Source organism: Salminus brasiliensis, chromosome 6 (assembly GCF_030463535.1).
Source record: "Salminus brasiliensis chromosome 6, fSalBra1.hap2, whole genome shotgun sequence".
Lineage (NCBI taxonomy): Eukaryota > Metazoa > Chordata > Actinopteri > Characiformes > Bryconidae > Salminus > Salminus brasiliensis.
In genome coordinates, this window is record NC_132883.1 from 39,357,822 (window position 1) to 39,382,359 (window position 24,538).

The 24,538-nt window shown below is 42.4% G+C and overlaps 1 protein-coding gene across 1 annotated transcript in view; it reads right to left on the reverse strand.

Moving 5' to 3' along the window:
* Nucleotides 1-23,250, reverse strand: part of frmd3 (FERM domain containing 3) — a 57,508-nt gene extending 34,258 nt beyond the window's left edge. Inside the window, exons 1-2 of the mRNA XM_072681078.1 lie at nucleotides 23,036-23,250; nucleotides 142-246 (exon numbers count right to left, since the gene is read on the reverse strand). Coding sequence (XP_072537179.1) covers nucleotides 142-246; nucleotides 23,036-23,146 — 216 coding nt within the window. The 5' untranslated portion in view covers nucleotides 23,147-23,250. The remainder of the gene's footprint in view (nucleotides 1-141; nucleotides 247-23,035) is intronic.
* Nucleotides 23,251-24,538: the final 1,288 nt, after the last annotated feature.

Here is a 24,538-nt window from a genome sequence, read left to right on the forward strand (position 1 = left end):
TGTTTATTCCCAGCTGCAGGTTAGAATTCCCCCTATCACATTAGGCTTTTGACAATGGAGCGCTAAGCCCTTGCTGGGATTTGGACTTATGAGCACACAGGATGTGTAAGATATGTTTGTGTGTGTGTGTGTGTTTTATACCCTTTGCTTCTCTGGGTCCACATATCTGATGCCAAAGTAGTCTTTCTCCAGCAGACTGTAGTGGTTGCACACATGGTCCAGCAGAAACTGCCCTTTTGTGTCTCTCTGTGGGAAAAACAAATCCAGGATTATTATCAGTATACACACTATAGGCAGAGTTAGTTACCATCTGCAGATTAGAACTCCCCCTATCACATGGGGGGGCTACCTATTCTCAGATTTTTGACCATGGGGGGCTGTGGTGTTGACTGAATTTCAACTTTTGATTTCCTGTCTCTGGACAAGCAGGCAGTTAGATAGTTGTGCTGCTCTAGCTTGATAAATGTACTCAGAACTGTGTTTCATGTTGTGTAATTTTACACCTCTAGAGTGGCACAATGCAAGACCTCAGTCCTTCACTGCCAAAAGACTCGACTTGGACTCACTTCAAAAACAGTCAAGACTTGACTCAGATTCACCCCCCAAAGACTCGGATCCACACCCCAAAGAGCTTAGGCTTGACTTAGAACTTAAAATTCATCTCGCATTAACATCCAAAACACTCAAGGCTCATTTATTTCACACCACAAAGATTTAAGACCTGACTCTGGATTCATACCCCAAAGACTCGAGACTCAAGACTCTGATTTACACCCCAAAGACGCAAGACACGATCTGAACTCACACCCCAAAAGACATGAGACACAATCTGAACTCACACCCCAAAAGACGTGAGACACAATCTGGACTCACACACCCAAAGATTTGAGACACAATCTGAACTCACACCCCAAAAGACGTGAGACACAATCTGGACTCACACACCCAAAGATTTGAGACACAATCTGAACTCACACCCCCAAAGATTTGAGACACAATCTGGACTCACACCCCCAAAGATTTGAGACACAATCTGAACTCACACCCCCAAAGATTTGAGACACAATCTGGACTCACACCCCCAAAGATTTGAGACACAATCTGGACTCACACACCCAAAGATTTGAGACACAATCTGAACTCACACCCCAAAGACTCAGATCCACACCCCAAAGAGCTTAGGCTCTCAGATTCAGACTCAAAGACTCAATTTTAATTCACACCTTAAGGCTTAAGACTAAATACTCTGATTCACACTTCAAAGACTCAAGATTTGACTCAGATTCATACCCCAAGGACTCAAGATTTAATTTTGGTTAACAAGCCAACGACTGAACAATTTTCCAACACTAAAACTTCGAGTACCCTTCTGATATTTTTCTTTAAAGTCTACTAAGCTTTACAATAAGCCAATTTCTATTGGTTCACTTTTAGAGGTTCTCTATTAGAGGTTCGTGAAGGACAATTTGTCTATAAACATTCCAAGCTGAATATTTAATGTGATCTTCTGACATGCAGACAAAATGAACCCATAGCGGTAGATTTTAAAAACTATACTATACAACTATTCTTAGTACAATGATTTGAATTCACAATTTGTTGCAGGTTTATTATTCAGTCATTAATCCTAATGCAGAAACTATTATTGTGAATTCTTCAGTTTAGCATATCTTGTGGCGTTCCACAGGGCTCTATTTTAGGGCCTGTGAAACTGTTTGAAACAGTGTTAATTATGACAGGAATGCAGGGCTTACATACAAGGTCTAAGGACTTAAGCACTGATGATGTCCATGACATGCTCAGATAAGCATACTGTGTATCACGATAACAAAATATCGCAATGCGATAGAACACGGTCATATTGCCCATCCTCGAGTAGAACCTTCGTTGTTAACAGTGTAGGAGGCTGAACTCTATGCAGCACTCAGTTGGTACTGATCTCTCAAAGCTGCAGGCCGTTTAACCTTGCTGTCACTACACTGTCGCCAACCCGCAAACCTGCGACCCTGAACTGCCAAGCGCATGCCAGAAGCGAGCAAAAGCTGCCGTCATTCACCCCACGCTGCTATTCATCGTCCTCATTACAGTGATGGGCTGTCCTTGTATTACACAGGCACTACAAAAGCTTGTGATATAATCTTATCGAGATCATTCTTCAGCTGAGAATATTGCCACATTAGAATTTAAAGGCCTGACCATGCTAAGCAGAGCTATGGGGCATAAACTAGATTAATAACACCGGGAGGGCTCACGTATGCGCTTAGTAGCGTGAGGTACGGCGTGCCCTTGCTATCGGAGGTGGGGAGGGGGAGGCCGTAAAGCTGTACGAAAAAAATAAAAGACAAAGACAATTGGTGGCTCATGAAATTTGATGCTTCCTCAGCATGTCTGGAACCCTCTATCATTCCATGTCTCTCTCTCTCTCTCTCTTGCTCCCTCTCTCCATTCATCACATCCTTCTTCTTCTTTTCATCGTCTTTCGCCTTGAGCGAGTGGGGTCTAGGACCGAGACGTCAGTGTCCTAGTTAGACCGTCTTCCTTTAATTAATACACACATGCCATATCAATTATGAGTGCGACTCGGCAGAACCGAAGGAGCAAAGGCACAGGCCGTCTTTTAATTAGGTGTGTGGAAGTGGTGCTCAAGCAGCAAGTGGAACCTGTTAATGTCCCAGTCATTAACAGGTTCCACAGAGAGAGAGAGAGAGAGAGAAAGAGAGAGAGAGAGAGAGAGAGAGAGAGAGAGAGAGAGAGAGAGAGAGAAAGAGAGAGAGAGCTTAAGGTGGAGGGGACTGGGAATGATATTGATTTTACTGACATTGAGATAAGTGTAGTAAGACAGAGCTGTGATTAAAATGGGATGAAAAAGAGAGAGAGAGAGACACACAGAGAGTAAGAGAGAGAGAGAGAGAGGGTGACGTAAGAAGGGTGGGTCGTAATGGAACTGAGAGGGAGGTGGAAGGAGATCAGCACCTATAAACTATTAAGACCTTCAGAGTAAGTTAATGTCAATTGGTGCATCACAGATTTACACTCATCACCTCACATTTGTTTACAGTGGTGGTGGTGAATGGAGCCTGGAGGCACAATGTCCACAAATACAGCCATGTTAGTTACTATCTAAAACCACGAGTGAACCTTCGCTGTCTTTATAGAGTTTATATGCAAAGTGGATGGTGAAATAGTGTTAAATCTGAGAAAGAAAGAAAAAACATTCCCCAGTTCAATTCAGCTATTCATTTATAGTGTAGTTCCCATCTGGAATGTTTCAATATTTTTGTTTTAGGCCAAAAACTAATTTGAAAACTACGGTAAAACACGTCTCAGGCAGCATATTAGTAAGGATTTTGTGGAGTGTAACTTTAGCTGATGGGATAATGTCCAATGTTCCTATCACCACTACTGTAAACGGTAAAATCCATCAGGTTAGATCATAAATATAAGAGAAAACTATAAGATAAGATATATATATAAGATAACCCTAGAAAGAAAACCCTTTAGGGTTGTGTTGCAGCCAGTTGAAATGGTAAAACTGAATGGGTGGAGGGAAGAAAGTACAGTTTTAATACTGTTATCATTAACATTATAGGCATTCATAGGCCCTAAAACAGAACCCTTTGGGACTTCACAAGATATGTAAAACTGCTATCAAATATTCATAATCAATTCTCCATTAATTAATTAAAACCAGAAAAATAAGCCTAGGGCTCAAAAGATGTTCTGTAGTCTACTTCAAATGTTGAGTTTTCTGATGAGTTTACAGTTAAAGTTTCATACTTATGACTTTTCCATTAAGATTTCTGGGCAAGGAACTCTCTTGGTTCAGCTAAACTTCCATGCAGGTTGTTAGAAATCCTACACAGATTTTGATTCGCTCTTCTTACATATGAGTTTTCGAATAACTTATACATTGAATTCTGTATAAATGATTTCAGCATCACATACTCCTCACTGACCCTCAACACTGGAGCCCCCCAGGGCTGTGTGCTCAGCCCACTCCTGTACTCCCTGTACACCTATGACTGCACAGCCAGACACAGCTCCAATGTCATCATTAAATTTGCTGATGACATGACAATCGTGGGCCTGATCTCCAAAGATGACGCGGAAGCTTACAGAGCGGAGTTGGTGCCAGGAAAACCACCTTTCTCTTAACGTCAGCAAGACCAAGGAGCTGGTCGTGGAAGAAACAGGAGAGAGTTTGATGGGACCGCTGTTGAGAGGGTCTGCACATCACCAAGGAACTTACATGGACAGAACACACCATGCGGGTGACAAAAAAGGCACAACAGCACATTTTTAGCTATATATATATATATATATATATATATATATATATATATATACATTTATTTACATAAACATTTTCTCCCCAATTTGGACCGCCAGTTACCCAGCCTTTATGTACTGTACGCACGCGAGGCTCCCGACACTAGTGAGGGCGAAGACCAACATGCCCCCTCTGACACGAGCACAGTCAACTCATTTTTAGAATTGCCTCCGATGCAACATCACCGGGCAACCAGCGCTCCTGGAGGGAGGCTCCAATGCACCAGCCTAGCGCACCACAGCCAAGCAATGTGGTGAGAGACCGCCATCTACCCACCCTGGAGAGAGCAAGGCCAACTGTGCTCTCTCGGGACTCGAATGCTGATGGCTTGAGCATGACCGGGATTGGACCCAGCAATCCTCTGATCATAGTGACAGCGCTTTAGTCTAAAGGGTTTTCTTTCTAGGGTTATCTTGTATATATCTTATCTTATATTTTTCTCTTATATTTATATTTATAATCCTACTGATGAATCTTACTGTAGTGATGATAGGAACATTGGACATTGCCCCATGACTTCACAGTTGGCAAGGTAAACTCATTAGAACAAACCTATCCAGTGCTCACTGCTCACACCCGCAGTCTGTTTAACCCTGCTGTCATCTCAATGATGCTGACGCACTAACCTTCAACCCTGAACTGCAAAATTGATCCCATAAATGAGCTAAGGCTTGCATCATTCACACACACAACCATAAGCAGCCTCTGTAAGTTGAGCTATTTACATTTAAAAGCTAAAACTATAAGGGTTTTTATAACTTATTACAGAAAAGAGCATATTAATAATTAGCTTATCTCATCTCATCTTGCTAATCCTATCTTACTCCAAACCTAGGCACAATTTAGAGTAGGTAATATGCTGGATTATTATTCCATTTAGCGCAAAACAGGTACTTTTACACTACCTTACAGCTGTCCAGGCACTAGATACAATGGATACTCTGTCGATTTAGACAAAGGGATTCCCAGCAGGACCCAGCAGCAGTGGTTTGCAGCCTTGTATTAGCTCTGCTCATGTCTTACTTGACCTATCTGCTCAGTTGACCATGTGTGAAAGACAAACGAATTCCCCCTCCCCAACCCTTTTTCCTATGCAAACGGTCTAATCTGTCCTTGCTCCAGATACATCACGAGGACTGGTCAATGTTAAACACCTGAGGGTGCTGTGGTGATGGGCCTGGGTGGAGGAAAATGATGGATGATGGTACAGTATGTAAGGAGGTTGACCAGTATAGAGGACATACCTTAACATTCCCATACGCTTTACCTTCTCTCTTATACCATCATGAGGAACAGCTCAGTATTAGAGCAGGTAATGCTGTGCAAATCCTAACAATGTTTAAGAATGACATTTTAAGCAGTTTTAGAGTAGATTATTTTGGTTTAGCACCATTTTAGCATAAAAAAGGAGGATGATCACCATGCAAAAGTTTGGGCACCCAAGAGATTTGAGCTCTCAGATAACTCCTAATTTGACCATAATTAGCTTGGCAGAGATATGGCTTGTTCATGATCATCGCTGGGATGATGAGATAAGACCAGCTGATGCAAATTTTAAAGCTTTATAAATACTCTAAAACCTTCTAACCTTGTTCCAACAATCATCAGCTATGATCTCCTTTAAGCAGCTGCCTAGCATCTAAATATTTAAACAATTGATGCCCGCAAAGCAGCAGAAGGCTACAGAAGATGGCAAAGCATTTTCAGAAAGCCATTTCCTCAGTGTTTATATGTAACAGCAGTTAACAGGAAGAGTGGGGGTCAATTTAAGGTCTGAAGGACCAATAAATCTTTCAGAGAGAACTGCTTGTAGGATTACTAGAAAGGTCGAAATCCACATCCTCTTGGGGACCACCTCAAAAGTCCCCTAACCTAAACATCATCGACAACATCTGTGGATAGGCCTCTTGTAAGGACGAATGGTGGTGAAAATCCCCCCCAGACTCTTAGTTGGCGACAAAAAGCATCTACAAGCTGTGATACACTACATGTGCAAATGTTTGTGGACACCCCTTCTAATGAATGCCTTCAGCTACTTTACAGTGCACCAATTGCTGACACAGATGTGCAAATGCACACACACATCTAGCTTATCTAGTCCCTGTAGAGAAGCAATGCCAATGGGACCAGACTCTCTGGAGTAGGTAAATATGAAACTATTGGCACCATGCCTAATGCCAGGTGTGGGCTATATGAGGAGTATAAAGCCCCCCAGCATTGAGCTGTGGAGCAATGGAACCCATTCTCTGAAATGATCATTATTTCTCATGAAATGATGGTTAGTGCTCCATCCAAAACCTATGGGATGTGGTGGGGTCCTGACCTCTCTAACACTCCTGTCGCTGAATGCAATCAGCAGTGCTCCAAAAATTTAGTAGAAACGATAGAGAAAGGTTTTTTTAATATTCTTACTTTCATGAGAAATAATGAATCAGTAGGTGTCCCAATACTTTAGTCAAAGTACTTGCCAAAGTATTATTAGGTACTGACTCAGCACATCCCGTCCACATTTTTCTTGCCCAATTAATCAAAAACTTGAGCTATAGACCCTCAAGCCAGATCCAAGAACTCAAGGCTTACAGTTCCACTTCCCAACGAACCCGTCTTTTATCTCGGAACAGAGGTAAACCTAAGCTATCTAAACCAATCTGACAACCATGAACATACTTCAGCATCAACCCTCATAAGCCTTTAATAGGACGAAGTGCTTTATAATTCTAAGTGGCCTCGAGTGAAACGAAAGTACTGCGGTAAGACGACGCTTTTCTCCAAGTCTCAGCTTACACACGGTTTGGCCTTTTGTTCTCCAGCTGTCCCTCTCTTAATGCATAATTAAAGCTGCTAGAGGAAAGAGCCCTTAAATAGGATCTCTCCCCTTCCCATTCGGCCTCTTTTAAAAAAAGAACAGACAGCACAGCAGATTTTTCATTATGGTTAAAAAAAAAACTGAAAAAAAGGATGTAAGACGTCATGTAGTTGTGAAGTCACGTTCCACAGCCACATCTGACAAATCCTGCCTCCTGCACTGAGACTGGTTAGGCTTCACATTCCTAAGCACAGGATGTGGGAACAACTGTCCAATCAAGGCGGAAGAAGCAGGACACTAGCTAATCCTGACATTGGACGTGAGACACTACTACTAGTCTTGGTTTGGGGGGGCGTGGTTTGTTGGAACATGGGTGGGAAAGAAAGCACGCTCAAGCAGAGAATACAGGTGTGAGAAAAGACAACAGCTGGGAGAAAAAGACAGAATGAGACAGATAGGGTGCACATGTTTGTGTAATTATGGAAATCAAGCAAGCCATCGAGCATGCAGGGCAGAGAGGGAGAGAGATGTGAACTCAAGGTGAAGTAAATGTTAGCCCTAGCTACTGCAAACAAGCACAAATGAGCATAAACCGAGGTGTAAAGTCTATGGATTTGCTTATCCAGGGGGCAGGGGTGTGTGTGGGGTTCAATTCCCGGTCTGGGTGACTATGCTGTGCTACACCAATAAGAGTCCTTGGGCAAACTCCTAACACTACATTGGCCCAACTCTGTAATATGAGTAGCCTTGTAAGTTGCTCTGGATAAGAGCGTTAGGTAAATGCCATAAATGTAAATGTGGGTGGGGGGGTGGGGGTCAGGTGGGGTGACAAATGGGGCTCTTGTAGCCACATGCACGCTGTCCTTTACTAAAATGTCTAACAGTGTTTTATGTACATTAATGATCTCTGTGATAGCGAACCGCTTTACTGATTCACTCAATGACCAATCAGCACTTAGTAGATGTAATGGTACACTGCAAAAAAAGGAAGCTAGCCAACTTAGCCAAGATTTGCTTGTTCAAACAGTACTGTTAAGAACTTCATGTTAAGCTAACTACAAATTTCCTGCTCAGCAAATGCTTGTTTTGTGTTAGTCACTTTCAGTATTAATTGTACTCGGCCAGCAAAGTCACACTGAGCAATTCAGCCTTCAAAGCTGAGGCCAGGCAGTCAATAACTGCATTAAATACAGCTAAATACCTAAGAGGTGGTAGCCTGTGGGGAACGACTACACAGTGGAAGGGGTGCAGAGACACGCCCAATACACAAAAAGATGATACCAGGAGCCAATGGGAAAGCTTAAGGAACTTCGCGTGGGAGCAGTGTTCAAAGCCCCTGATGTGCAAAACTGAGAAGCCCGAAGAGGTCATGTGTTAAAGCTTACACAAAATTGCTTATTCAGGTAAAACAGAGGGCCCTATTTTAGTGATCTTAGGTAAGTCGTCAACCGCATACAGCTTGATTTAGGGCGTGTCAGTGTGCCAGCGTGTAACGACGGCAAAAGCATGCCTAGTGCGGCTCGAAACACACAAAAGGCGTATACTAAGTCTCTTACATTTACATTTACAGCATTTAGCTGACACTCTTTTCCAGAGCAACTTACAAGGTTACTCTTGTTACAAAGGCAGGCCAATGTAGTGTTAGGAGTCTTGCCCAAGGACTCCTTGGTGTAGTCACCCAGACCAGGAATCGAGCCCTGGTCTCCCACAGGATGTGAAAATAGACTGTAGGCGGGGTGTAAGATAGCAATGAGCATTGCGATGCGCCTTGCGAAGGGTGTAAGATAGGACCCAGAGAATCTTGTTCAGCACAATATCAGGGGAAATCTGGTCGGACTGATATGTTTTTGCTTGCTCATGCAAAGTAATACAAAATGTTTTGTTTTTTTACAATGTAGTGTTAAAGTAAGCCCCCTCTAGTGAAGTGGAGCGATGGTTCCGGAGTAATGTGAGGAACAAGAAGTCACCTGGCTCGCACTGAGCTGGCTCTAGCTCAAGGTTCATTTCAATCTCGCCTCACGCCTTGACGATCTTTCCAGAAAGTCTTCAGCTTGGTGCACATCCAGACAGCTTTTCTTTGGCGTCCAAAAACATAAGAGCATGATTTGAACAGAAGGAAGCCTGATTTCTTAATTAAGGCCTCAAAAAAAAAAGAAAAACAGCATATGGGCACAAAAAGCCAGCCTGATCACAGCAGCCTAGAGCAGCATACGCTTACAGGAGCCGCGACGCAGCCTGAAGACTGAATGCCACGACACTCAACGTCTGATCAATTTTTCAAGGCCTCTCTTTTTAAAAACTTGCGTTTAGGAGAGAAAAAGCCACTTGCTTGTGGCCATTTGCTGACATGAATAATGGAATATGAGTCCAGGACAGAATAGAAGAGGCCGGATTTTTCTATTCAGTTATTTGTTTATCCAGAGAAAAAGGTCATGATTGCTGCTCACCCTCTAAACCTGTATCGGGATGAGAAACGGGTGGGTGAAGAGCAGAAGGTGAGAGATGACCGAATGAGTAAACACATGAGTACTGACACACTGACCCTTGTGGAGCACTTAAGCAGGGGGTGAGGTAACGATGAGTCAGCTGAGTATGCTCTCCGGATGGACAACATCCATATATTCACAAGCTGTCCATTAAAAAGGCCCTATCCTAAGGCCCTTTTTTGCATTTGATTTTTTCCCTCCAGTCCACTTTTAATGTTAACTTGGGTTTACATCCCAAAAGTCATTCTTTAATTTACATCACCATTCATCAATCTCTCTTCCTCCCTTACAACTTTTAGCCCTTTTGTTTTTTTAACTAAAGCTTAATGAAATCAGAGCAATACTGCAGTTTTGTGGGGCTTCGGTTTAGCATAAGGCTCCGATATTTAACCACAAGCATAAGTGAACAGTGCTTACACTGTACATCTTATTAAGTGACACCGGATTGCACCTTTTAGCTCAAGATCAAGTCCTTAATGAGCTGCGAGTAAGGAAATCACAGCCCTCACTAACGGTGCGCAGCCCTGTGGCCTATATCCCACCCCTGTGTGCTCGCCTCTTTTCTCAAGGAGCAATAATGTTATTCTTGTGACCACAGCTTGTGGGCAAAAAAAAGCCGGCATGGCTAACAGACATTTCTCTGTGTTTGTGTGTGTGTGTGTGTGTGTGAATCAGCGTGTGTTTGAGTGTTCATCAGGTCAGTTGTCCCCACTGGCTGAGCATGCTGTCGTCTCTTAAAATATCCATCACACACACTGTCACTGAACTGCCTCGGGCTGCTGATGTACAAACATCAGAGTGACTAAAAACACATATGCACTCGCGCACACACACACACACACACACACACCCACACACATATGCAAATCTCAGTAAAAAAAAAAAAGTGAGCACTAGGGGTGTAAAAATAGATCTGAAGGTGGCAATTCTACGGTAATGGGTTCAGAACTATAAATGATTCATAATCTATGAATTATTGACTGTAGTAGCATTCAGTACGATATGCAATAAAATAAGTCTAAATAAATAAATAAATAAATAAAAACAACAACAACAAACAGCCCAGAGTGTGTATCAGTATTCCGAGGTCTGTGAACGACTTCCACATTCCTCCCTGCTTTCCACGGATGTCTTGGATTGTTCCTCTCCACACATTCCCCAACCCAGGTCCACAAGCTGTCAATGGGGTTTAAGTGCTGTGACTGTCTCTATAACACCTCCTGAACCTCCTCACTCATCAACCGGCTCCACTTGCCTGCTGAGCGCTGTGGCTTCTTCGGGCCTTGTCCATCAGAAACAAAATAGATCTCTTCAAACACCTACTACAACAACTTCACATCAGTTCAGATCTATGCTATATGGACAAAAGTATCGGGACGCCTGCTCTTTCATCCGACATCAAGGATATAAAAAAGAGCTTATCCTGCTTTTGTTGGAGTAACTGTCTCTACTGTCCAGGGATGAAGGCTTTCTACTCGATTTTGAAAAAGCATTGCTGTGAGGATTTGATTACATTCAGCGACAAGAGCGTCAGTGAGGTCAGGATGTTGGATGATCACTACCCCACCTCATTCCCAACTCCATAACTCATCCCAAAAGTATTGGATGGAGCTCCACCATTATCCCATCATTCCAGAGAACACAGTCCCTTCCACTGCTCCACAGCTCAATGCTGGGGGGGGGGGGGGGGGGGGCTTTATACCCATCTAGCCCACGCCTGGCCAATAGGTTCATGTTTAACTGCCCTAGAAAGTCCTATTCTATTGGCAGTACTTCTCTACAGGGACTAGAAAAGCTTTGTGTGGGTGCTTTTGTACATCTGTGTCAGCAATGGGTGCAATTAAAGTAGCAATGAATAAACGAATCACTGAATTTCACTGGTGCACTGAATCGTTTGCTAATGAACTGTAACTGAATCAAATCACTGAGCCGCCAAATCTTTACACCCATAGTCTAAATGTAGCTCCCAATGGAACAGGGAAGATTACTGTATTATTATTTTTATATATATCAGAGATAATGGCTGATTCATAAATAAAGGACACTTATTAACCCAAAGGTAACAAGGTTGTGCTAGTGTGCTAGTTAGCAAATTAAATAAACCAAAAAATAAGAAACACTCTGTATTCAGACACACTACCAAATCAGATCGCTGGGGTCAGAGAGGTCAGAGATGTACACTCTTACTGAGCACGCACAACAGCGTAAGCACTGCACTACCCTGCGAGCCGTCCGCCAGCGCTGAAAGTACACAAGGTGCCCAAAACAGCAGCATCCTCCAGCCTGTAATCTGCACCCTAGTCAGTATGCACAGCACATCGGTGACGAATCATTCCACACAACCCCCAACATCACTCGTCCCTCCTCCTCCTCCTCTCTCTCTTTCTCTTTCTTCATCTTTCTCCCTCTCCTCCTCTTTCTCTCTCTCTCCCCCTCTCTCTCTCTCCCTCCCCTCCACATCTCTTGATCCCTTTCTTCCTCCCTTCAGTCATCTTAGCAGAAAATCATCAAAGGACACAGTGGAGGATAAGAATAGCATGGTTTCTATAAATAGTCTAATGAAAGAATGCCTCTAACACAACATAATACCACCCCACCACCTTCTCCTCCTCCTCCTCCTCCTCCACCACCACCTCAGATACGTCGGCTCTCAGGACGCTTGCTGAGAGAAGGAGAGAACCGGCGGGGGTTATGTTTCTGCAGATGAGGTGATTTGGGCTCGGCGAACGGCAAAAATAGAAGCGTTTAGTCAATGATTCCGCTCTGATGGGAAATCTGTTTCTTCAGAAATAGCAAAAAAAGGTTGGACTGGTGCGTGCTGACACAACGCTGACTAAAGAGTTCAGATGTAGCTGGAAAATTAGCGCAATAATCAATTATCCCGGCTCTGAACAGGCAACAGAACCCTTCCCCTATCAGTCAGCGTGAATCTGAACTCTGGGAATTTAGGAAATGCGTTTTCTTACATACTGGGAATTACCTGCCAACATGGTGGAAAACATGGTGGAAGGCCCCCTTCAGTCTAAATGAAAGAACGTAACCATTACCACATCAGATGTGAGCATGCAGAGTAGGGCTGGGCGATACAATGATATTTTATAGAATTGTGATAATATTGTGATATTAAATACAGATGTATTTAATATATTAAACGATTAAATTACTATATAACGATTAAATATTGTGATATAATATTTTTTATCACATCACCCAACCCTAAATGTAGCATATCTTACATACTACACTATTGAATGGACTTCTAAGATTGTATTCATTAGTGTAGTTAGGGCTGGGTTACACAATGATATTTTATAGTATTGTAATAAATTGTGATATCGTGAGACAGTATGCTTGAGGATATTATAATTGCTTTAAGAACGCTAATCACACTGATCAACTGCAAAAAAAAACAGAAGACTCTATTCAGTACGGGAGAGCTACCGATGTATTTAGTCCATGATTTAGTATTGCGATGAATATTGTGAACCTTAAATATGTTTTTAAATATCGTGATATAGTATTTTTACCATATCACCCAGCCCTAAATGTAGCATATCTTACATACTACACTATTGAATGGACTTTTAATGGTGTATTCATTCGTGTAGTTAGGGCTGGGTATATGAAGATATTTTATGGTATTGTGATACATTTTGTTATCATGATATCGAGGATATTATTAGTACTTCGAGAACACTGATCAAGTGCACGTTTCATAACCAACTGTGTACTTAGACTGTGTAATTAGATGAAGTGCAGCAGATGTTAGAATAAAAATCACTGTAGGTGAAGAGTGATCATGTCATAATATAGTATATCATAATATAGTATTTTTACCATATGGTCCAGCCCCTAATACATAGGCCTATTTGCTACAGTGGTGCAGCAGAGCACGATTTTCAAGTTTAAGGACTTAAGTGAGTCAACGCTTAAAACTGCATGTTTTATTACAGAGAGCCTAATTAGTCCTGTTTAATTGGATGGGGTGGAAATAAATATCCCTGTACTTGAACAGAAGATTCCTGGAAATCTTCAATCTGCAGCTCCTAGTGAATTTGGTCTGCTTGACATAAATAAAGTCAATAATATTGTGTATCGTGAATACGTTTTTAAATATTGTGATATAACATTTTTACCATATCGCCCAGCCCTTTGCGTAAACGTGTAGTCTGTGAATTCCATGTTGGCGTAGGCTGGGTAATACTGATCTGGGGTTGGTGTAGTGCTGGTTGACAAGCCTACCATATGCTAGTTTTAGCTGTTTCTGTTAGCAGGGCGAGGAGGCAAATGTTGCGCAACAAAATACTGCAGAACCCAACGAATAACAACGAATATTAAATGGCAGATGTTAGGCTAGAATTCTCCTGCTCAATGACTGCGAGTGCAGTGTGATCACATAGGTATATGACATATACTGACCTCTGAAGACAGTGATTTATATTATTTACCCGCCCATGAACAGCAAGATATACATCTTTGCCAGCGTTTTTATTTTTTCTTGGATTGACTTTGAATTGACCGTGGCTGTAAACCCTCAACCATTCACTATTCGCCATTGCGTGGTGTTTTTCCTGCCGTTCTGCACTACAATTACTATTAAGGCCTTATAATGCTAGTTTGCACTTGCTAGCTAGCTAACAAGCGAGGTCGTAGTACTAGTGTACAAATGGTGAACACATTAAATGCAGGTCATGTGATCTTATGAGCGTCTGAAACTGGAGATAGCTGCTTAGACTCTTTCCTAAAGCAGAAGCAGCTGCTTTTCTGAATCTGAAAGTAAACTTGCTCATTGCCAATTAGCCTTCATTTGTTGTTAACCATTATAGCACTCCTCCTTTCAGCAGAAGCAGTGATCGCAGGCAGCAGCATCGCTAGCACACGATGGGTGTAGCAGCGACACAGGAGACCATGATCTGTCTTAATAATGCAAGAGCTGTCTGTCTCTCCGACACTGAGAAGCCCCTGGGTATGACCGCGAAGCGCTAGCCGTGGCTATCTTTCAACACACAGCCATGTAGACCTGGGCAAGCAAGCGCAAAGGAGTTCAACCATATTAACACACATTAAACACATTCATTTCTATCAGATTTTTCCACCATGATTTAGTTTGACACGTTTGCATGCACTTCTCTGGTTCTGTGCACAGATGTAGAGAAATCAAATCAGGTTTAAAGTAGACATGCAACGGAAATCGTAAATTACACAATATACATATACATGTTTTTACACACAGAGCATGATTTCTTAATTTCGCTAGAATACTGAACTTGTAATTGTGGCAGAATTGTGTTCTGTAAATAAAGTTAGCACTAGTAGAAAGAAACAAATGTTGAACGGTAAGGAAAGAAAGAAAAAGAAAAAAGAAAGAAAAAGAAAGAATTCAAGATGAAATGAAAAAAGGCAAAAAGAGCAAAAAGGAGAAAAGGAAAGAAAAAAAGAAAGAAAGATGAAATAAAGAAAAGAAAGAAAAATTTAAAAAAAGAAAGAAAGAAAGAAAAAATAAATAAAAAAAGAAAGAAAGAAAAAAAGAAAGAAAAGAAAGAAAAATTAAAAAGAAAAAAGAAAAAAGAAAGAAAGAAAAAAGAAAGATGGAAAAATAAGGAAATAAAGAAGAAAGAAACAAGAAAGAAAGAACAAGAGAAAAGAAAGAATGAAAGAAAGAACAAAAGAAAAGAAAGAAAAATGAAAAAGAAAAAAGAAAGAAAGAAAGAAAGAAAGAAAAGAAAAATGAAAAAGAAAAAAGAAAGAATGAAAGTAAGAAAGAAAGAAAATTTAAAAAGAAAGAAAGAAAGAAAGAAAGAAAGAAAATTTTAAAAGAATAAATAAAGAAAGAAAGAAAAATTTAAAAGAAAAAAGAAAGAAAGAAAGGGAAATCAAGAGAAAAAGAAAGAAAATATATTAGAGAAAAGCAATGGAAGTACAAAAAGAACAAACAGAAAAGAAAGAAAAGTAAGGAACAGAAAAAATTAATTGAAGGAAGGGAAATAAAGAAAGCAAAAGAAGAAAAAAAGAATGAATGAATGAAGGGAGAGAAAGAAAGAAAAAGGAAAGATGTGACAGATGTGACAGATGTGGTGAGAAATGCAGTAACTGGAAAAGAACCTTTCCTTTCTTTTTTAAAAGCATGTTGGAGAGTTTTAAAGGCACACAGTTTACCCTTTATAGACATTAGTATGTATCTCCTTATGTACAAGACCCTGACTGTCCCCGGGCAGAGCAGTGCAGAGCAGTGTAGGATTAATCACTCTTCCTCTAGTTCTCTCTGTACAGCCCTGTACATATACATGTTCTATATATAATATGTTTTATTATCATTATCATTATTATTTTAATCTGACACAAGAAATCAGAGCATGGTTCTGACACAACTTCATCTGACAGAAATCAGATAACGGTCATATAATGGGTGTGTATGTTTACACTCACTGCCTTGCTTTAGTGCAGTCGAGTGCTTGCAGGCCTGCTTTTGTTATCTCTTGCCCAAAGAAACAGAGCTGAATGAACCACAGTAGTCCAACAGTCCTGTTGTTCTCATATCGACCTTGCTCAGAGCTGGCTTCCTGTGGAGAGCTGAATTATGATGTTAGCGCCATGTTAGCTGTCATGTCGGAAGCAGGCAAAAAGACTGGGAGAGGCTTCAGTCAAAGCTGGACTAGAGGAAAAGCACAGAGCCCACTGTTAGATACGAGAGTGGTGAGGAGTGTGTTTCTCATGGCAGGCCTTTGAAATCGGGATCGAAAAACTCTGAATGATTTATAGTCACCACTAGAGCGCCACTGTCTCTTATTACGAGGAGTTAAGAAACTTGAATCTAGACCATGTCGAGTCACACATACACCAATGAAATGCGACATAGCAGAAGAAGCACAAGCCAGTGTGACAGTGGTCAGTGGGGCAGGTTTGGATGTTCTGGCTGTTGTCCAGCACAACGCATTTGGAAATTAAACAATTACTAATTACTAAGAAGATGAGCAGTGTATTAATAAGAGCTGTGCGCCTACGCATTCATACAATGATCTCCTCAGCCAATCATGCAGCAGCAGTGCAGTGCATTACAATCATGAAGATACGGATCAGCAGCTTCAGGTAATGTTCACATCAACCATCAGAATGCAGGAAAAATTGGATCTCAGTGATTTCGAGCGTCGCATGATTGTTGGTGGTCCTAGAACTGCTGATCTCCTGGGATTCTCATCACAACAGTCTCTAGAGTTACTCAGAATGGTGCAACTAAGAAAAAACATCCAGCGAGCTGCAGTTCTGCAGTTCTGCAGACGGAAACTCCTTGTTGATGATAGAGGTCAACAGAGAATGGCCAGACTGGCCATGGAGCTGACAGACAGACTCCATAACTCGCCATAACTCTGCGCCGCAACTGTGGTGAACAGAACAGCTTATCCAGATGCACAACACGTCCTACCTTCAGGCCGATGGCCTACGCCAGCAGAGGACCACATTGTGTGAAGGTGAAGAACCTTGAAAGCGGTAAAGAGAGGGGTGTTTAAACCTTTAACATGTTCTTGAAAAAAAAGCCACTCCCAAGAGGCACTGTGATCGGATTCTGTGTGTTTTCACTTCTTTTCCACAGGATATGATAGAATATGTCTCCACTTCTGGACTTGCATGGGATTAATATAAACTGAGGTTATTTTAATGGCTCGTTTTACTGAAGGTAAAAGTCATGCAGCGCGCAGTCTGTAAAAACGGCTGACGTGGCGGATTCGGACGGGACTAAAATCTCTGGTAATAATTACATTAACCCACCTCCACAAGAAAAACTAATCCTGTCCAAATAGAGCTTTAAAGTGGGAATTTTTATATTGAGCTCCCTAGTGGCACAACTGTTATCTGAATATCTGCAATGCCACTGCCAATAAAATAAAACCATGAGTTGTCAATATCGGATGGAATTGTCGGCCAGCTGAATGGGCCTGGTGGTGACTGCTTGGGCCTCAACGTAAATACTATTGAGTCATGTTAAAGACACCCCCTCCCTAGGATATTTGAGACGGCTAAACCTTGGCTACACTGTCAAGACATGCAAATTCATCAACAGACTCATTAGGGTGCTTCAAATGGCTCTTTGAACATAATGTCTGTACCAATGTAGAGGTTCTTCATACTCACACATCACTAACAAACATGGTTCCTTATGGAACCAAAAGTGGTTCTTCTATAGCACTGGTCAAAGAACCATAAGCACCTTTATTTTTAAGGGTGTAACTTATTTTTTAAGGGTGTTAAGTTCCTCTCAGACACTTTTTTGCCCACACATGAACATTAAACCAGTACCTCACAGGCCTACAGGCCTACAGAGGAGTCTTAAGAGGCTCTCCAGGAAATGTCCTCTGGTTGGCCACAGGAGAATAGGTCCACATACACCTCTTACATAAGTGTTTGTTTAATTGCCTTCCAGGTATTTTGCCTTTTATCATCTTATGTAAGCTAAAGGTCCCCCAAGCTCTCACACTTTGGCAGGGGTTACAGTGAAGAGCTGCTCCATGACATTCTCTGAGGCAGAATATTCTGATTTACTGAAAAGAACACAGGGGAGACATGCTAGCCTTCTCGCTTTGGCTAGATAATTTCAATCTTCTGCATGACGGACAGAGCGTGGTAAAGTGTGTGGCTTAAGCCACTGTATGTGCATGCAGGCTCTCAGGCTCGGCACTGCGGGACGCAATGCCACATACAAACACACACTGACATTTAACCCGTAGCAGGCACTATTACTGACAGCGGAAATAAAGGGCATGGCATAATTTGATATTAATCATTTTTACTAATATCTCACTCAGGTATTGGGACACCTGCTCATTCACTGTTTCTTCTTTAATCAAGACTATTAAAAAAGAGTGTATTCTGCTATCCTGTCTTTACTGTACAGGGAAGGCTATTAGATTTTCAAGCATTGCTGTGAAGATTTGATTGCATTCAGCGACAAGAACTTTAGTGAGTACAGGATGTTGGATGAACACCACCCCACCTCATTCCCAACTCCACAACTCATCCCAAAGGTATTGGATGAGGCACCATTATTCCCGAGAACACAGTTCCACTGCTCCGGACCTCAATACTGAGGGGCTTTATACCCCTCTAGTCCATGCCTTGCATTAGGAATGGAGCCAGTAGGTGGTGCAGATCTGTGTCAGCGATAAGTGAAACTTAAAGTACAGTAAAGCTGAACACATTCATTTGTAAGGGTGTCCACAAACATTTGGACATATGCTATATGATGAATAAGTCCTCTAACCAAACTGAGCTCTTTCTTTCTCCTTGGCCTTTTACCCCATTCATTCCCTAAATGGCAGCACTAACATCCGCTGCCCAGTTTCAACCAGCAAAAAATACACTTCAGTCCCTGTCTTCTACATGATAAAGTGTGAGAGAGGGACGGTCCGACCACGCGAAAGTGCAATTAATGGAGGAGAAAGCATGGCCTGCATGGATAGTCATGAAATATTCAGCAGAAATCCATCACAGAACAAGAAGCCATTATGGCCTTCTGATGGTCTGAAAAATTCATAAGACCAAAACAAAACGGCTCCTTTTTTTAACGGCAAAATGGGCAAACACAATATAGGGTATAGGATTGATAAAAACTGATGAAAGGACTGATAAAGTCAAGAAGAGGAAGAGGAAGAAGAAGTGAAAGAGGAGGAAGGAGAGGAGAGGAGAGAGAGGTGAGAAGAAGAGATAAAGGAGAGGAAGAAGAAGAGAAAGAGGAGGAGAAGAAGAGGAATAAGAGGAGAAAGAGGAGGAGAAGAAGAGGAAGACGTAGAGAAAGAGGAGGAGAAAAAGACGAAGATGTAGAGAAAGAGGAGCAGAAGAAGAGGAATAAGAGGAGAAAGAGGAGGAGAAGAAGAGGAAGATGTAGAGAAAGAGGAGCAGAAGAAGAGGAAGACGTAGAGAAAGAGGAGCAGAAGAAGAGGAATAAGAGGAGAAAGAGGAGAAGAAGAGAAAAACGAAGAGAAAGAGGAGCAGAAGAAGAGGAATAAGAGGAGAAAGAGGAGCAGAACAAGAGGAATAAGAGGAGAAAGAGGAGCAAAAGAAGAGAAGAAGAGGAATAAGAGGAGAAAGAGGAGCAGAAGAAGAGGAAGACGTAGAGAAAGAGGAGCAGAAGAAGAGGAATAAGAGGAGAAAGAGGAGCAGAAGAAGAGGAAGACGTAGAGAAAGAGGAGCAGAAGAAGAGGAATAAGAGGAGAAAGAGGAGCAGAAGAAGAGGAAGACGTAGAGAAAGATGAGGAGAAGAAGAGGAAGACGTAGAGAAAGAGGAGCAGAAAAAGAGGAATAAGAGGAGAAAGAGGAGCAGAAGGAGAGGAAGATGTAGAGAAAGAGGAGCAGAAGAAGAGGAATAAGAGGAGAAAGAGGAGGAGAAGAAGAGGAATAAGAGGAGAAAGAGGAGCAGAAGGAGAGGAATAAGAGGAGAAAGAGGAGGAGAAGGAGAGGAATAAGAGGAGAAAGAGGAGCAGAAGAAGAGGAATAAGAGGAGAAATAGGAGCAGAAGAAGAGGAATAAGAGGAGAAAGAGGAGTAGAAGGAGAGGAATAAGAGGAGAAAGAGGAGCAGAAGAAGAGGAATAAGAGGAGAAAGAGGAGTAGAAGGAGAGGAATAAGAGGAGAAAGAGGAGCAGAAGAAGAGGAATAAGAGGAGAAAGAGGAGCAGAAGAAGAGGAATAAGAGGAGAAAGAGGATGAGAAGAAGAGAAAGCCGTAGAGAAAGAGGAGGAGAAGAAGAGGAAGATGTAGAAAAAGAGGAGGAGAAGAAGAGAAAGATGTTGAGAAAGAGGAGGAGAAGAAGAGAAAGACGTAGAGAAAGAGGAGGAGAAAAAGAGGAAGATGTAGAGAAAGAGGAGGAGAAGAAGAGGAAGAAGAAGATGAAGATGGAGGAAGAACATGAAGTGGGAGGGGGAAAGTAGAAGAAGTAAAAGATGAAGAACAATAAAAAAAGAGAGATGGTCTCAGTCCAAATCAACTGAACCATGGTCCGGTTTGTCTGCAGTGTGAAAAAATTCATCAGGGTTGCCAAGACTCACCGAATTGCTTGCCGTAGTTTCCTCCTTATCTGTAGGCTACGATATACCTGCTTCAGGACAAAAGCACGTTCATTCAGCAAATTTGAACTAGTTTGAAGGACTGTGCCTAAACTTAGTGCTGCAGGTTATTCATTCATATCATCCGGGACAGTCGACCTGCCGAACTGACAACACGGCAACGTCAGATGCACGTCCTTCTACAAAGCAATCAGTATCAAGGAAGATTCAGCCCACGTAGGTGAGGACTGCAGGACGCAGGCATATCAGGCTCTTTATCATGCTCAAGTTATTTAATGCGCTTCCAGAAACGCAGCGTGAAACCAAAACTAACTGAACCATGTGTACTATGTAAGACGAACCTTGGTTCGGGCCTCGGGTCCGGACTTCCAGGTGTGAAAACTCCTAAAAGTCTCCTCACAAGCAGACAAAACACTTTCCCAAGATAAAAAATGAAGGGTGGCCTGGAATAGAAAACTACTTCTACTACTACTATCTCTGCATAGTTAAATAATGAAGGTTTGGTACATGGGGCCGATATACTGTACACCTCAAAATTCGGCATGATCAAAACAGAGCTGTAAAACCGGCTAATTCCAAAAACTCCACACTGTGCCAGTGCCCTTGGGGGGGGGAGCTCAAACTCAGCTCGTGAAACAGCCAGGAAAGCGAGTGCGTATTCATGCTAGGTTAGGTTAGCTTTAACCATCTCGTCTCCCTAACGTCCAACCCCTCAGAAACAATCTGGACTATCTCAGCTAAACCAAACTGCAGCTAAACACACAGCAGAAGGGGACGTGACACATGAGAAAGGAGGAGGTGCTATGCTAGAAACTAACCCAGCTACAATCTCTTCAGCTCGCTTAGGCTCTGAGAGGACACAGAGAGGACAGCAACACTGTCCAGTACAACTCTGGAATTACCACACTAAATAATTACAGGGTTAAAAACAAAGCTATGCAATGCTACACTACATGGCTCCTGTGAGTCCTCACTGTGCCATCAACCAGCCAATCAGAGCAGAGCTCATTATTTTTCCTGCATAAAAGGGAAATCAGCATGTTTCATTCTAAGGAAAAGTAACAGGGTGGTAAATAGACTAGTAAACGGACATGGGCTTTTTTCGCACCGACCGAAGTCACATATTTATTAATTACTTACTAATTATACATCAAGTAATAATTGGAAATACAGAATAAACCTCAACAAAGTCTTATTATTAGTTTAATAATCTTATAATTAATCCTATTTAATACTTGTTTGTTGTTGTTCTATTCTTGACTATTTTGGCCAAAAATCAAGATCTGTTGCATTGTCCTCAATTATGTCTTATTTTGTTGGTTTACTTTTTCTGGTCTGACCCTAATGTGTCGCTTTTAGTCCGTCGAATTGACGGAAAATGACGTCTCCCCAAGACTCTGCTGTCAAATGCACTTCCCAGAAACCTTTCTATGAGTCTCTTTATTCATTCTAACAGGAACACGTGAAGCCTCAAGGGCTGATGATGAGGCAGAACCAGAAAGGAATGCTAGCGTGATGGATATGCCTCACAGGAGGACTCCACCATGTCCGTCCTGGAATCAGACGGGAATCAGACACTGTAGGACGCAGTAGCAGACTACTTCAGACTATTTTAACCGTGAAACCCGTGAAACAGAATACTCCATCAGTGGCAGCAGCTAGAGTGTGAGATGAACGCCTGGACGACCAGGAGCTCTGCGGTCGAAATCGGACCACAAAGTAATGCAATGAAGTGAGGTCCTCCGTCTCTTGGCGTCAACAGACTGCTGGGCTGCTGAGATCAGACCCTCCTAAAGTCATGCTTTAGAGAGCTGATGGGGATGAGGCAGGTGCAGCATCCCATACTGTTAAAGCCATGCTGGGCCAGGGGGCTTCTTTAACAAACACAGCCCACTGATGAAACATACCCATGTAGTTTACATGCAGTTTCCCCATGCCCGTGCCATGCACTTCCTCACAGCCTGGCTGTAATCTCTGTGTAGGCAGTTCTGCTGTGTGTAAATCCTCCCCGGGTGTAAATATGACGAACCCTGAATCAGACCCCCCACATTAAGCCCCCTTTCTCCTGAATACGCACTGCATTGAGCGTCATTCCTTCTCCAAATACGCACGTGTGCGTATGACCCTCCTGTCAATTTCCCAAACCGAAAGTGATCGGACAGTGAGTGGTTTCCTGACCTGTGTGTGTGTGTGTGTGTGCTTTCGCATCAGTAAACGACAGACAGAAGGTCGAGATGCTGCGTGTGTGCGCGGTGCTGTAGGAGCAGAGAACCGTGCGCTGAGCAGATTGGCCGCTACGCTCGTGTCATTAGGCGCGATGATGAAGAGAGCATGGCGCTGGAGCAAGGTCGCCCCTGCCTACCTGGATGCTGCAGGAGACCTCGGAGTCGTCCAGCAGGCGCACGGTGCAGAGGAGCTCGGGGTCGAGCGAGGAGACGCTGGGGCTCCGGAGGCGAAGCATCTTCATTTTCATGGCTCCATCGCCGGGACGAGACTACGGCGAAGCGTTCGTCGCCAGGAGGAGAAAGAGGAGCTGTGGCGATGCATGGCGTGGAGAGCGATTCCCTCCCCTCCACATTTCCCTCCCTCTTCTCCTCTCTGTCCCCTCCCTGCGCCGCCCCTCCCTCCATCCCTCCCTTTCCCCCACAGCAAACAGCGCTCAGGGTGGAGCGATACATCGAGTGTCATCATTCACCATTAAAATGTGAGGGTAGATATTTACCACCCTGTTATTTTACCTCAGGAAACAGGAGCAGCACAGCAGAGCCTTGTTTTTAGCACGGTAACAAGAACCCTGGCTTATTAGGCTCTGAGAGGACACAGAGAGGACAGCAACACTGTCCAGTACAACTCTGGAATTACCACACTAAATAATTACAGGGTTAAAAACAAAGCTATGCAATGCTACACTACATGGCTCCTGTGAGTCCTCACTGTGCCATCAACCAGCCAATCAGAGCAGAGCTCATTATTTTTCCTGCATAAAAGGGAAATCAGCATGTTTCATTCTGAGGAAAAGTAACAGGGTGGTAAATGGACTAGTAAACAGACATGGGCTTTTTTCGCACCGAAAAAAGTCACATACGTATTACAATCCTATTTAATACTATAAAACATAGCATAGCCTTGTTTTTAGCACTGTAACAAGAACCCAGGACCTTATTTAACAACCATTATTAAGAAGAAATTACTGAATAGGGCTGGGCGATATGGTAAAAATACTATATCAATATTTAAAGACTTTTTTTCATGATACACAATATTTATCACAATACATACATCAGTTGCGACAGATTTATATAAACTACAACGTCCAACCCCTCAGAAACAATCTGGACTATCTCAGCTATGCTAAAAGCTAACCCAGCTACAATCTCTTCAGCTCGCTTAGGCTCTGAGAGGACACAGAGAGGACAGCAACACTGTCCAGTACAACTCTGGAATTACCACACTAAATAATTACAGGGTTAAAAACTAAGCTATGCTACGCTACATGGCTCCTGTGAGTCCTCACTGTGCCATCAACCAGCCAATCAGAGCCGAGCTCATTATTGTTCCTGCATAAAAGGGAAATCAGCATGTTTCATTCTGAGGAAAAGTAACAGGGTGGTAAATGGACTAGTAACCGAAGTTACATATTTATTAAGTACTTACTACTTATATAATCCTATTTAATACTATAAAAACATAGCATAGCCTTATTTTTAGCACTGTAACAAGAACCCAGGACCTTATTTAACAACCATTATTAAGAAATTAAAGTTAAAGTTAAAATTAAAGAAAGAGTTTTCACAAATCAACATTGTTTTCAATTTTACAAGGACAATAAGATCCATCACTCTAAGAGCAGAGTAGGGCTGGGCGA